This window comes from Pipistrellus kuhlii, unplaced genomic scaffold, assembly GCF_014108245.1.
Source record: "Pipistrellus kuhlii isolate mPipKuh1 unplaced genomic scaffold, mPipKuh1.p scaffold_m20_p_1, whole genome shotgun sequence".
In the NCBI taxonomy this organism is placed as follows: domain Eukaryota; kingdom Metazoa; phylum Chordata; class Mammalia; order Chiroptera; family Vespertilionidae; genus Pipistrellus; species Pipistrellus kuhlii.
Genome location: NW_023425404.1, coordinates 46,561,521 through 46,577,089, shown reverse-complemented (window position 1 = coordinate 46,577,089; position 15,569 = coordinate 46,561,521). Strand labels below are relative to the sequence as shown.

The 15,569-nt window shown below is 41.7% G+C and overlaps 2 protein-coding genes across 2 annotated transcripts in view; one reads left to right on the top strand and one right to left on the bottom strand.

Annotated features, from left to right (window-relative positions):
* Window positions 1-15,569, bottom strand: part of SHC4 (SHC adaptor protein 4) — a 117,459-nt gene that overhangs the window by 45,347 nt on the left and 56,543 nt on the right. The window contains exons 3-4 of the mRNA XM_036442802.2: window positions 14,019-14,082; window positions 8,636-8,755 (exon numbers count right to left, since the gene is read on the bottom strand). Of these exons, the coding sequence (XP_036298695.1) occupies window positions 8,636-8,755; window positions 14,019-14,082 (184 nt within the window). The remainder of the gene's footprint in view (window positions 1-8,635; window positions 8,756-14,018; window positions 14,083-15,569) is intronic.
* On the top strand, window positions 1,354-3,065 carry EID1 (EP300 interacting inhibitor of differentiation 1). The gene has a single exon (XM_036442815.2). It carries the CDS (start codon window positions 1,427-1,429, stop codon window positions 1,940-1,942), a length of 516 nt encoding a protein of 171 aa, XP_036298708.1. The 5' UTR covers window positions 1,354-1,426; the 3' UTR covers window positions 1,943-3,065.

Here is a 15,569-nt window from a genome sequence, read left to right as displayed (position 1 = left end):
TTAGATTACATAAAAACTCATTTTTAAAATTTGTATTAGAAAAGACCCCTGAAACAGGACAAACAATAGGAAGAGAGAATATATTTAGAGCATATAAAACAAAAGTATTCATATAGTCAGAGTTCATAAGGAGTTCTTATGTATCCATAAGAAAAAGAAATAAACCTAAAGACCAGTTAATTTTCAGAATACAAATGTTAATAAACAAACTGAAAAAATAATCAGTGTCTAAGAAATCAAGACTATTCAAAACAAAACAAGATACAGTAAATTGATAAACTGTCCAAGTTCAACACAATCACGTGTGGCAAGGGTATGGATATTCTCAAACACTGCAGGCTAGAACTGATATTTGTATAGCAACTTTGGAAAGCAATTTGACAGTATTTGTTGAAATTAAAGTATGAATACCCTATGATTCCACCTTTCAACTTCCAAATACTGCATTTATTCTAGAGAAACTGGCATATGTAGACATTCATTTAGCCAGTTTATCAAAAAATTGGAAATGATTTTTGCATTGCTAGATATCTATATCTATATCTATATCTACAATATATCTATATCTTCTAGACATAGCTGAGGGGATTTGGTTTGTAAATTGAAGACAGCTATGTGAGACATTGGAAAAAAAGTAAGATTTTTCCCTACTTCCCCTAAGATCCCTGCGAATGCTAAGAAAAAGGATTTAAAGCATACACATCAAATGGATGATAATGGAAAGTTACCTCTTGCAAAAAGAAATGGGACCGAGGATATATCCTCACTAGAACTTTTTTAAAAGAGCACGGGAAATATGCTTATTGAACTTCTAATGAGGAACATCGAAAGGGAAAAAAAAAAAAAAAAAAAAAAAAAAAAAAAAAAAAAAAAAAAAAAAAAAAAAGCTTTCATTCTTAAAAGGCTTCCAGATGCATTCTTAACATGTTGCTTTGAGGTTGCGAACCCAGTGTGGTTTGCAGGGGCCGATTCAGAAGTGCGTTGCGCAGACAAAGGGTAGTTCGAGCCCGGGAGCAGCCGCGATGGCCGCGGGCGGCGGGAGGAGGACGGAGGCGGGAGGAAGGGAGGGAGCGGGAAGGAGGAGGATGCGTTGCCACGGCGGCGCGCATCCCCCGGTTTGCAGCATCCTGAGCAGCCACGTCTTCCAGCGACGCGGAGACAAAGTAACGCTCTTGCCAGCGCAGCCTCTGCAGACGACATCCCTTCCTTGGACCGAACACAACGCAGCCCTCCCGGCCGCGCAGGCGCGTCCCCGGCAGCCGGCGCGCGGGGCGAGGGGCGCGCGCGGGGCGGGCGCGGCGCCGGGGTGGAGGGGGTCACCCTGACGCGGGGGCGCGCACGCCGCCGGGGCACGCGCACCGCCGCCCGGCTCCGCAGCACACGCCCCGCCCGATCCCGAGCCAGAGCCCGAGCCGCTGCCGGCGCCATGGCGGACCTGCACGCGCTGTCCGTGCTGTACGAGGAGAGCAACGACCTGCAGATGGACGTGCTGGGCGGCGAGGGGGACCTGCCGCCGATGGAGGTAGGCGGCCGGGGCCCGCCGCAGCCCGAGGAGGAAGGCCCGATGGAGGAGGAGGGGGCGCAGGCCATGGCGGCGGCGGGGGGCCGCGGCCTAGCAGGCCGGCCCGGCCCCGAGGAGCTGCCGGCCGTGTTCGCGGGCGCCGACTTCGAGGCGGAGGAGTTCGATGACTGGGAGGACGACTACGACTACCCCGAGGAGGCGGCGCAGCGGCCGGGCTTCCGCGGCTCCGCGGCCCTGGACGAGGCCAACAAGATGTTCCTGCGAACCTCCGGGGAGGCGGGCGCGGACGGCGGCTTCCAGGTGCAGTACGAGAAGACCCCGTTCGACCAGCTGGCCTTCATCGAGGAGCTCTTCTCCCTGATGGTGGTCAACCGTCTGACCGAGGAGCTCGGCTGCGACGAGATCATCGACAAAGATTAGCTCCGTGCGGTTCCAGAGGAGGAGGAGACCCCTTGCGGGGAGGCCCAGCGTTCCACTGTCTCTCGGGTGTATTCCACATAGTTCCGTGCCAATGAAACACTTGGTCTTCAAAGAAAAAAACATTTTTTTTTTTTCCAGAATAGAATAGGGCAGTGACTGCACAGTGGTGAAAAAGGGGGGAAAATAACTGGTGAAGAAAAAGGATCTTAGGACTGTTGCAAACCTGTTTGTCCTGAAATACCATGGCTTTCTTTGACTTTGTGATTGATCCGGATTCTCTTCTTTGCGTTGGGAAAAAAAAAAAAAAAATGACTTCCACATCCAACCCTAAGGAATGGTTTTGCAAGAATACATCGTGACCAAGACGAACTGCTGGCCAGTGCAAGAGCACACTGATGCTAATGGCGTGAGGAAAAGGAATGTAGCCAGCCAGCGTAGGACACCAGATGTCTTCTGGGTGTATTGGACAGAAAGCCTATTGAGGAAACTGAAAATTCCACTTTGTGATCTATTCAAGCTATAGGAATCAAAGGCTAAATTTTTTTTTTTTTTTTAGTAGATGATAATAATCAGGTGAATGTTCTTAGCATCCCAGAAGAAAAAGCAATCCCCAGGAGAAAAAGGTATCATGTGAACTTCAACTTCTTAATCCTGTTCTAAGAGCATCTGAAATTTTATTTGTACGTCTATCTTGATCATTTATAAAGCTGTTGTGATCTGTAATTCAAGAAATTCATTATCTTGATTGACCATTATTTTTAAAAGTAAAAAAAAAATGAAATCCTTAGTACATTTTCAAATGCAAACATTAAAATGTATGTGAACGTATCAAGAAAACTATTTCTAATAACCTCCATATCCTAGAGAAATTGTATTTTACCTTTAACTTTGCAGGGAAAAGACTGGTGGAACTTCATCATGGAAGAACTGTTAAGTGAAAGTTGTCAAGTGAAAGAAAGGCCCTACATTTAAAAAGGACTCTGTGAACAGTTATGCCGTCAACCTTTAAAGGTTTCAAACCTATCCAGAAATTTCTGAGGTTTCCCTCTGTCTCCTCCTCTAATTAAGCTTGTTATTGGTTATGCACCAGCATTTGAGATAATAAAATTTCTTGTTCTGTGTATTTTGTTTGGCTAATAATTAGTATGCACCCACACTTCATATACTATTTTTACTGTATTCTATTTCATTGCATTATTGCAGCCACTTCATGATTTAGATTTAGGGAAAGTGTTCCAGCTTCAAATATGGGATTTGCAAATTAACTTGGGAAACTGAATTGAGTAAATGGAAGAGAATTTGCCAACCTGGGAAAACCTGCCCTATTAGTGAGCATGTTACTGCAGTTATCTTATTAAGGTTCTAAAGTTCTATGATAATTCTGTCAGAAGGCTGTGACCAGAGAAACAGTGTATGGGCAGGTCTTATGACCAATAAAGATGTTTTTGCTCCATTACGGCAACAGAAGACACCTCTAATACAACATGACAACTCGGGGCCTTAGAGAGAGGGGTGGTTTTCTGTAAAACATGGGACTGATAAGGATGATCATAAGAACACTAGCCTGGTGAGCAGGGAGAGACAGATGGGGGAAAGAACTTCAACTTCTTAATCCGGCCTCCTCCATGCCTCACTTCCACTGCATTTCCAGACAGCTCTTAGCTGCAGTTAGGTGAGTCTGGATAAGTAATCAATGGCCTGTGAGATGTGAATGAACAGTACAGTACCCGGAGGGGGGTGGCAGGGGGAGGAAGAGGATGCAAATACACGAACTAACCAGCTGTGTTTATCTCCGGATAAAGATGTAGGAAATAGACACAGAAAAAACAAGTCCACAAATCCAGAGAGGTGATTCTATTTCTCTGGGGCTGATGGGGGGCAAGAGGAGGGGGAGAGAAAACCCACTCCCTGTTGGGTTTGAAGGCTTGCTTTGGAGAGAAAGACCTGCCTTCCGCAGCTGACTCCGAATGCTTGTCTGTTGGTCTTAGAAACAGGCGGTGAACTGAGAGACCACTGAAATTACTACTTGTTACTTTACTGAAGGTATAAAATGTTACCATTTTAACACCCCTGTTGGGAGTGTAAAATCATTTGTATTTCTATTATAAACCTTATCACAGACTGGACCCAGCCTACCTGATTCAAATTTAGGCTCCACTACTTACTAACTTTCTAAGTAGACAAATTACTTAATATTTCTGCTTCAGTCCTGAATTGAAAATAGGAATAATTATGTATAATTAACATAATAGCAATTTAATGGAAACTAAAGAGATACATGGTAATAGACATTAGGGAAAGCAATGTATCTCTTCATTTAATGGGTACTAAAGAAAGGATTCTGGGAAAATTCTGGCCCTGGTTTTGTGTGGGGAGAGAGGGAACTTAAGCTTATGAGTACGCAATGTGATTTGGGGAGCATTTTCTGCATCTGTTCATAAACATTACAAAATGCTTACTTTAATCAGATATCCCGCATTGGCTGCCCTAAGGACAGATCTGTTTAGTTTGGCTCATAATTAAAGGCCAACACTTCATTCTCGAGAGAGCAGTAAAATTCCCAGGTTTCCATCCTTTTTTTTTCTTCTTCAAAATTAGGAGAGCTGGCAGTCCTTGGCCTACAGTGACATGGAGAAAGCACCTGATTCACCTTTACATAGGGAAGGTGTTCTGTTTGCATGACCCCCAGTGTGGTCTCGCTAACAGGAGTCCAAGTGGCACTCACCGTTTATTGTGCTTGCACCTCTTAAAAAAACTTTCTTTTAGATATATTTTTATTGGTTTAAGAAAGGAAGAGTTTTTTTAAATTAATTTCAGAGAGGAAGGAAGAGGGAGAGAGAGAGAAACATCAATGATGAGCGAGAATTATTGATTTTCTGCCTCCTGCATGTTCCCTACTAGGGATGGAGCCTTTAACCTGGGCATGTGCCCTGACCTGGAATAGAACCAGGACCTCCTGTTTCATAGGTCGATGCTCAACCATTGAGCCGTACCGGCCTGGCACAACAATGGTTTCTCTTGTGCCTAAACACTGCATTACTTGCCTGGACTCTGTAAATATTTGAGACTAAAGAATGTCTCTTATTTCCTGTTTGGTTTTTACCCTCCTTATCTCTTTGTTACTCTTCTCAATTTCAGTAGCTGTTAGAGCTGTGTGGTAGGAGATGTAGAAATGAATAAAGCAAAACTAAGAATGGAAACTACTGAGACTGACATTTTTGCTTAAGGCACTAAAATACTTGTATTAAAATATGTCAAGGAGGTATGTTGTTTGACTTTTTAAAACAAGGAATATACAAAAACCATTTTTAAACCCTGTAACTTGCTTTTCCAAAATATATTTTGCCTTCCCAAAATACGATAAGTTTTAAAAACTGCAAGCTTTATGTGTTTATTATAGTTTTCTTTCCTGCCTCTGAAGTCCTATGAGACGTTTTCTGGAAGTGAATGGCTAGTTATATTTTTAAAGTTTCAGTGGCTGAAAATAAATGTGAACCAACTGACCCATAAAAACTCTGTCCTCTATGAATGTATCTATAAACTTGAGCCTGTTTATGTTTTCAGTCCAAAGTATATCTTAGAAGTTAAGGGAGGGGGAGGCATTAGTGTATCTTTGTATTTATCTTAGAACTTCAAAGGGTAGCTTTTTAAAAGGAGAATGTAAATACGAAATCCTTTTCTCACGCTCTCTCCATAAGGTTGCTTCTTTGCTGCCTCGAACACTGAAGTTGTCCTTTTGATGAAATGTATAAAGCGTCTTGAGTTTAAGCATCTGGAGTGTGGCACATCTATTTGTACAGTGCCCCCAAGCCATTTCCCCCAGGCCTGCAGAATAGTTCAAAATTATTTGAACTGTGGGGTATCAGTGAGATCCTAACTTTGGTCACCATTCCAGCCCTGAGCTGAACTAAACCCCATGTCATGGCACCGGTGCAGAAAAGACGTGGTTCACTCCCTACGGTACCCCATTGCTGTAACCACTGATGGTGGAAGCTGCCCACCCCATTGTCCCTATTTCGGTTCTGCCAGAAAGGTGATGGGCGTGCGGCAATATCATCTCTAATTGCAGGGGCCTGGGGAAGAAAAGGCAGTGGGGGATGAGGAAATGCTGAGAATAAACTAGAACCCCTGCCACACACATCACAACCCTATGCTTCCTCAACTCCCCATTCCTCAGTCACCCTGTGGACTAGGGTGACTGGGGAATTTTAAAATCATTTTTAAAATGCTCTTTAGACGCTGCACGTGAGGCTGTCACCAGATTGGCTCCAGCTCTGCCTACTCTTCCTTCCCTACAAAACTCTGAGACAATTCGAGGGCTCCTATACTCGGTGAAATCTCATAACTAATAGCATTGAGCGTCCCTGATACTGTACACAAGGTTGAAAACTAAACATAAACTTTAAATCTACAAATGTCTTGAAGACAAAGCATCTGAAAGAATGTTTTACCTTCTGCCCAGCTGTGTGGCACTTCCCAAGGTTCCCCTGCCATTGTAACAGAGGTGTCACCTCTCCTGGATAACCAACGAGGACCCAATGACACAGGAATCTGTTTTGAACTGCTTAATAGTATGCATTTTTCTCTATGATGATTTATACTACTGTGGAATCAATGTATTTAATTCTGCTTTTGGATTAAAAAAATAAAACAGTCCTCAACAACCCAAGTGAGTGTTTTAGCCAAAAAAAAGGAAATCAAAGTGTATGTAACTGTACTTCTATGTTACTGACAATTTTATAATGTTATATAATATGCTTCCCCCATTAAGTACTGAGTATGTATATGTAAAGGTTTCAAAGAAGGATGTTTGGTAAATAATAATAATAATAGATACCATGTGACTGGCACTGGGCTAAGTGGTTGACATCCATGATCTCACCTAGTCCTCTAAATGACCCCATGAGACAGATTATTGCTAAATCCGTCCCCTCAGAAACTCGATGAAAAGGCACTATCACCCTCTTTCACTGATGAGGAACACGGAGTGGTAGGGTAACTTGTTCATTCATAGCAAAGCCAGGATTTCAACCTATATGTGACCTCAAAATCTCCTAGTGTTTTATCATGGCCAAGTACACAGTACACCCTCCACGTGTCCCTGATCGACAGCACTCGAACCAGTAAAACCTTAAAGTAAAAATCTCCAATCACTACATATTAGAAAGAAAAAAAATAGACTTTAACACACGTAACTAACCTGATATAAGGAATTTAGTTTTAAAAATATAAAGCAAGTAAAAAGTGTCCTATTTTAGGGTACACATTTAGCTCATTGTTTCTATGTCTTTTACATTTGCTTCAGCAATGCTATTCTTTTTTAAATATATATATTTTTATTGATATCAGAGAGGAAGGGAGAGGAAGAGAGAGAGAAACATCAGTGATGAGAGAGAATCATTGATTGGCTGCCTCCTGCACACACCCTACTGGGGATCCAGGTGGCAACCTGGGCATGTGCCCTTGATTGGAATCAAATCTGAGACCCTTCAAGTGGATGCTCTATCCACTGAGCCAAACCCACTAGGACACAAGCAATGCTGTTCTTTAAGAAATAAGGTTAGCCGAAGCCGGTTTGGCTCAGTGGATAGAGAGTCGGTCTGTGGACTGAAGGGTCCCAGGTTTGATTCCAGTCAAGGGCATGTACACTGGTTGTGGTCACATCCCCAGTTGGGGGTGTGTGGTAGACAGCTGGTCAATGTTTCTCTCTCATAGATGCTTCTAGCTCTCTATCCTTCTCCCTTCCTCTCTTTGAAAAAAATCAATAAAATATATTTTTTTAAATAAAAGAAGGTTAACAATAAAAACTCAGTATCATAAGTCATCAAAGTTGAAAAAATTATGTTTATACAATAACGTTTTAGAAAGCTTTCAATTTCAAGATTTGTAAGAAAATGTTTTCTGCTTAAATTTCAGTTAGCTATAACATTAACCTTAGCATCACTCTGTGCTTAATTCTGATCATGAAATTGCTTGTTATGTTTTTTAATCCTCGCCTGAAGTCAGTCGATTGCCCTTCTGTATGCTCCCCAATTGGGGATCAAACCCACAACCCAAGTATGTGCTTTGACAGGGAATTAAACCAGCACCCTTTTGGTACATGGGACGATGTTCACCATTCGGGCCAGGGTGAAATTGCTTTTTCTTCCAGAAGTATTGGTGGAGAGTAATAAATGACTGATTAAAAAATAAGTGTTGACCAGCTGGTATGGCTCAGTGGGTTGGGTGTTGTCCCATGCACCAAGAGGTCACCAGTTCAATTCCCAGTTAGGGCACATGCCCGGTTTTGAGCTCTATCCCCAGGAGTGGGTGTGCAGGAGGCAGCCGATCGATGTTTTTCTCTCATCAATGTTTCTCTCTGTCCCTCTCCCTTTCTCTCTAAAAATCAATAAAAACATATTTGAAAATATAAAAAATAGGTGTTACCAAATGGTATTTATTATATTATTTGCACTTTGGTTCTTATTACAAACCCAATTAGGTAAGGTGCAAGTATGCAAGCAATTAAATGCCCAGTGATGGATTAGAAAGGCTGTTCCAATTATTAGAATGTATAAATCCTTGGCAGATTTTTTCCCCCCTATGCCTTAGTAAATTTTAGGCACACTGCCTGAAACTATTCTCTTTATTATGCTCAGACTCTCCAGAGAAATAGATAATATGTTAAGCCATAAATGACATTCATAATCTTACCTGTTGGTTGTCAAGATTCATTAATGTAAGGCTGCATGTTGAGATGGTCAGTTTTATATTCATCCCCGAAAACTGAAGATTACTTTTGCCAAGAACTGTTGATAGAAACTTAACTGGAGGCTTTAAAAAGAACAAAACACAAAGTTATGAATTCTGTTACAGAATGAATGTTTGTTTCTTTTAATGTTAAAAATGGATCGAAGCCCATACTCTTCTTTATTTTACCCTACATAAATCAAATTAAATGAAATAATTAAAAAAAAAAAACTTTTAAAAAACTGGAATGCACCCTGGCTGTTGTGGCGCAGTTGGTTGGGGTGTTGTTCTGCACACTGAAAGGTAGAAGTTTCAATTCCCAGAAGGGCACATACCCAGGTTGCAGGTTTGATCTCGGGTTAGGGTGCCTATGGGAGGCAACAAATTGATGTTTCTCTCTCTCATCCATGTCTCTTTCTCTCTCCCCTTCCCCCTCTCTCTCCCCCTCCCCCCCTCCCCGTCCCCCTCTGACTCCCTCTTTCCCTTTTCCCTCTCCCCATTTCCCCCCTCCCCCTCCCCCTCTCCCTCTCCCTTTCCCACCTCCTCCCCTCCCTCTCTCCTGCCCCCTCCTCCTCCCCCTCCTCCGCCCCCTCTCCCTACTCCTCCCCCTCCCCCTTCCCCTCTTCCTCTTCCTCTCCCTCTCTCTCTTCTTCTCTCTCTAAAATCTATAAGCCAAGCTGGTGTGGCTCATTGGTTGAGTGCCCACCTATGAACCAGAAGGTCACGGTTTTACTCCCAGTTAGGGCACATGCCTGGGTTGCAGGCTCAATCCTGAGTGGGGGGCATGCAGGAGGCAGGCAATGAATGATTCTCTCTCATCACTGATGTTTCTCTCTTTCTCCCTCCCTCTCTCTTTCTTCTCTGAAATCAGTAATATATATTTAAATCAATAAAATATCCTCAAGTGAGGATTTTAAAAATGGAATGCAGCAGTTAAATCTTCAGAACTTTTCTCACACATTCCTTTCTCCCCAAGTATTTAGAGTAGAGGTCTGGTTTATATAAAAGGAATTCCTGAGAGTTTGGACTAGCTGAACTCGCAAGTCCTTTTGAACATCACAAGTATTAAAAATATAAAAAGTTACTAAGTTTTTTTTTATGATGATTAAGAATATGAAAAACAGTATAGCAAAACTTATGGGATGCAGCATTGCTTAAGGAGAGCATTTATAGCTATAAACACATTAAAAAAGAAGAAAGGCCTCAAATCAACAACCTAGCTTTACAACTTAAAGAACTAGAAAAAAAAAAAAAAAAAAAACTAAGCTCAAAACTAGCAGAATGGAGGAAAAAATGAAGATGAGAGCACAAATAAGTGATATAGAGATTAGAAAAACAAAAGAGAAAAACAACAAAACCAAAAGTTGGTTCTTCAAGAAGATAAAAATTGACAAACCTTTTGTTAGATAAGCTAAGAAAAAGAGAAGACTCATGTTGTTAAGATCAGAAATGAAAGTGGGGACATTACTACTGATTCAATAGAAATAGAAATAAAAGGACTGTAAGAGTACTATATACAATTGAATGCCAACAAATCAGATTACCTAGATAAGATAGATAAATTTCTAGAAACATTAGACCTACCAAGACTAATCCTGAACAAATAGAAAATCTGGATAGATCTACAACTAGTCAGAAACAAAACACAAAACACACACACACACAGAGAGAACATAACAAATTTTGACAAGGATATGGAGAAAATTAAACCCTGTGTATTATTAGTAGGAATGAAAAATGGTACAAACACTATAGAAAACAATATGACAGTTCCTCAAAAAAATTAAAAATGGAATTATTGTATGATCCAGCAATCCCTCTTCTTTTTCTTTTTTTAATATATTTTATTGATTTTTTACAGAGAGGAAGGGAGAGGGATAGAGAGCTAGAAACATCGATGAGAGAGGAACATCGACCAGCTGCCTCCTGTACACCTCCCACTGGAGATGTGCATGCAACCAATGTACATGCCCTTGACCGGAATCTGACCTGGGACCCCTCAGTCCGCAGGCCGACACTCTATCCACTGAGCCAAACCGGTTTTGGCAATCCCACTTCTTGATATAAATCCCCAAAAAATGAAAGCAGAGATTTGACCAGATTTTTGGAGTTCCATGTTCATAGGTAAAATGTGGAAGCAATCCAAGTGTCCACTGACAAATAAATGAATAAGCAAAATACATTATATACTCTCTCTCTCACACACACACACACACACACACACACACAATGGGATATTATTCAGCCTTAAAAAGTAAGAAATTATGATACATGCTACAACATGGATGAACTTTGAGTATATTATGCTCAGTGAAAAAGACAAATACCTTATGATTCCACTTAAATGAAGTACTTAGAGTAGTCCAAATAAAGGTGATAGAAAGTATGATGGTGGATGAAATGTGATTTTCTTTTTCCCATAAAGCTGTGGAAGCCAGGTCTTAAGATTCCATCTTTAGCCGGGACCGGTTTGGCTCAATGGATAGAGCGTCGGCTTGGGGACTGAAGGGACGCGGGTTCGATTCCGGTCAAGGGCATGTACCTTGGTTGCGGGCATATACCCAGTAGGGGGTGTGCAAGAGGCAGCTGATCGATGACTCTCTCTCATCGATGTTTCTAACTCTCTATCTCCCTCCCTTCCTCTCTGTATAAAATCAATAAAAAATATATTTAAAAAAAAAAAAAAAAAAAAAAAAAGATTCCATCTTTAAATATTTGTGATGTTCAAAAGGACTTGAGAGTTTCACTCAGACACACACACACACACACACACACACACATACACACACACTAGAATGGAGAAAGGAATGGGAAATTATTGTTTAATGGGTAATTGAGTTTTGGTTTTTAGAAGATGAAAAGAGTTGTGGAGATGAATGGTGGTAATGATTGCACAACACGAATGTACTTAATATCACTAAACGGTACACTTAAAATGGTTAATAGGTAAACTTGATATTAAGTATATTTTATAACAATTTTTTAAGTTGGGGAGGGGGAGAGTATAAAAAATATAAAGTGCTTAGTAGGGTCCCAGGCATGTATAAAGTATTCAAAAAATGCTAGCTATCAAAGGAAATTAATTCAAATTTTTCCTTTTTTATTAAAGGTGTAGTTTCTGGAATAGCAATAGCCTGGTTTGTATTGTTTTGGGGAATGGACTCCCTATTCCTGAAATGAGAAAGCCTTACATGAATGGGCCTGTTTGTTGGATCATCCAGTTGAAGCATCCTATTCACAGAGGTTCTGAGAAGTAGGAGGATGCTGGCGGCTACTATGAGGCCATGGGTTCCATCAGAGAAACTAGTAATCAGGGTTTCTAATAGAATTCAAAGCCACATATCAGAGTTTTCCATACCATGGGGCTCATCTGAGTCATTCTGGGTTACACCGGGTTTTGCTCTATGCAAAATGATGAAGAATGGTAACAAGTGGGGCAGGGTGGTGTGGAAATGGAGCTCTAAGATGGGGATCTGAAGACCTGGCTTCTCTAGCCGGCTCTGACCTTCAGGGTCCTAGGGACTCAAGACAAATCTCTTCTCTGAGCCACAGGTTAGTAACTGGCAAAACGAGAGAGTTAGCCTGGAGGATACCTAAAAATCCCTTCCCTCTTAAGCACCTTTCATTTCTAAGACTTAACACAGTTATCTTCAGAGCCTTTATGTCCCCTTTGGACTTTTCAAAACAAACGAACATCCTAGAGTTAATAGCTTAATAACAATAATACTAGTTACCAACATTGTTGAAAGTCTAATAGTGTCAGACACGGTGTTAGGCACTCTGTGGGCATCATTTCATTTAATTCTTAAACAGCTCCGCAAAGTAAGTGCAGTTTTCTCCCATTTTACAGACGTGGAAACCAAGGATCCAAAGGTGACTTGTCCAAGGTCACACAGTTGATAGTGTCTTAAAGAGAAAACCCCAGATCCAAATGGAGACACTTGTGCTAAAGCCCATGACACTGAACCTACTCTTCTTTTTCAATATTTTCATTGATTTCAGAGAGGAAGGAAGAAGAAAAGAGAGAGAGAGGCATCTACGATGAGAATCACTGATCGGCTGCCCCCTGCACACCTCGCACCGAGGATCAAGCCCCCAACTTGGGCATGTGCCCTTGACCAGAATCGAATCTGGGACCCCTCAGTCCCACAGGCCAACACTCTATCTATCCACTGAGTCAGACCAGTCAGGGCGGAACCTACTTAATACCTGACCTAATTGCAGTTTCAACTTTTTCCAGGAATGTAATCTTACTCAATCTGGAATGTTCCGGTCAGTACCCGTGAGGTAACCTCTCACGTGGGCCCTCTACACCGAAAGGCAACTGAGGCACTTTGTCTGGTAAGACCCCTGCCTTTCCCTAAGGGAAGGTAACCTGGCCTGAAACAACCTTTTTCTTTTCTTTTTCTTTTGCTAATCGCTTCCTTGTCTGGCACAGTTTCTGCCTTTCTGTACTACTATATGGTACAGTTTCTGGGAGCACCTCTCGATTTAATACAGCCAATTAGATCTTCAAATTTACTCGATTGACCTATTGCTCTTTAAAAGCAGGAGGCATGCCAAAACCGGTTTGGCTCAGTGGATAGAGCATCAGTCTGTGGACTGAAGGGTCCCAGGTTTGATTCCGGTCAAGGGCATGTACCTTGGTTGCAGGCACATCCCCAGTGGGGGGTGTGCAGGAGGCAGCTGGTCAATGTTTCTCTCTCGTCGATGTTTCTAACTCTCTATCCCTCTCCCTTCCTCTCTGTAAAGAATCAATAAAATATATTTTAAAAATAAATAAATAAATAGGAGTCAGAGGCAGGATTTAAACGCAAGTCTATCATCTAACACCAAAATGTGTGCTCTTTCAGCATGAAAAGTCCCTTCTCCCCATGTATTATTATGTCATCAGTGCCAGCGCCGTGTTTGCACTTAAAAATAGGCCAAGGAGTTTAAAAAGTCTCAAATGTTAAAAATACAGACATTAGATCATATTCAAATTGGAAGGTACCAAACTGGCCATCTGGTTCAACAACTTAACTTTACAGGAATAAGAAAGAGTCTCAGACCGTGAGATACCACCTTCAAAGGAAGGTAAAGACCCAGGCCTGGAACCAGGATGTTCTCACTTGAATCTCAGGCGCTTTCTTGGCTCTGTCCTTCTAGGCACCACCATTTAAGATGAGTTGGGAAAATCTGAGGGGCCAGAGCGACTTTGAGTTGTATCTCTACACTCATGCCCACCGATAAAGGCCATTCGGGACCTCTAAGTCAGACGGTGGAATAACCTCACAACTCTTTTTATATCATCTTCCTCATTGACGGGGAAACATGAAAGAAGAAAACCACCCCAATATTTATTTACCTTTCGCTTTTTAGTGGCTCCGTTTGCCCCGGGGACAGGTTCGCACAGACGGCTTATTGCTTCCCTGTGGAACAGAAACCATATGAAGACTTAGCATACTATCTAGTGCACAGTAAACGTTCGATTAAGGTTAGCAAGTATTATACTACACACGTCACGGTGAGTCTGGCATAACCAACCTTCCCCACGCCCATAGGAGGAAACAGGATTAGTACTCCCAGCAACATCCTGATACTGAAAAACTGCTTTATAATGAGCAATCTTACCATTCATCTCAGCCTCGTTTTTCTTTTTTTCTTCTTGGTTTTCAGGTTTGTTTGTTTGTTTGTTTGTTTTTGTGTATGTGTGTGGTTTGTTGTTGTTATTGTTGTTATTAATCCTCGCCTAAGGATTTTTAGGGACAGTGGAAGAGGGAAAGACATAGAGAAACATCAATGTGAGAGAAAAACATTGATTGGTTACTCCTACATGAGCCTTGACCAGGACCCCGGGCCAGGGAGAAGTCTGCAACCGAGGTACACGCCCTTGACTGGAATCAAACCTGGGACCCTCTGGTCCTCAAGCCAATACTCTATCCACTGAGCCGAACCAGCTAGGGCCAAGTTTGGTTTTTAGTATTATTTGATTTTTAACCAACAAGGAGGGCAAAACTTCATTGTCTGAGACTATTTCACAGTTTACCTTTCGCTTAGCCCTCTCTGTGGTGTTATGAATAAAAAGCCTTTCCTAGCAGCTCAGCACCAAAGACAATTAAATACAAGAGAACCTGGCACTAGAGGAGGTTTGAAAGGAAAGGGAGAGACTGAACTTCACCATGGTCTCAACGGGAGCCTTATTGACCAAGTTCCTGCTACCAGCCATTGAGCTTTCACGTAATTTCACAGAAGAAAAGAAAATCAATAGCAAATTTCCTCCTTTGCTTATTTTTCTGCCCTGACTATACATTGCACTTCCTGAGAGAAAGGCTCCACTAAAGCAAGTAGCTGGTCCTTAATGGAAGTGGTGCACGCACTGGCGCCCTCCTCTCCAGAAACGCAGTTAGAACTAAGAGCTTCTGTCTCGGGGCCTCAGCACTCACAACCGCCCAGGCTTTCACTCCTGTAACCTGAGCCCTCGCCATGTGGCTTTCAATACATATAGTAAACTTTTCCCAGAGCAAATGGAAATCTCTGAGCTCTTCCCCAGATTCCCCAGAGATCATGGTTCAAATTAGTAAACTATATTAACACACACAATATGGTTTTTATATCTATTATTCTATTTCATGAAACTATTTTCTCTGAGATATTTTCAAAAGGAGGAGCAGCTAGAGAGAGGAGAGACAGAGACAGAGGTAGAGAAAGAGAGACAGAGCAATTCTAGTAGACACTTTAGACAGAAGAAGAATAAAAGAATTTCCAAAGATTCTAGACATTACTTTGGATTTATAATGTATGTTTTAGTTCCAATTCTTTTTCTTTCTTTTTTTCTGTATAAATGACTTTTTTTCTGGATTCCAATCCTTTTTTTTCTTTTTCTTTTTCTGGATAGATAATTATTTGAAGTTGTTAT

Bases quoted from the DNA above. Each gene is read 5' to 3' on its own strand.
- EID1 (XM_036442815.2), top strand. From the start codon at position 1,427: ATGGCGGACCTGCACGCGCTGTCCGTGCTGTACGAGGAGAGCAACGAC.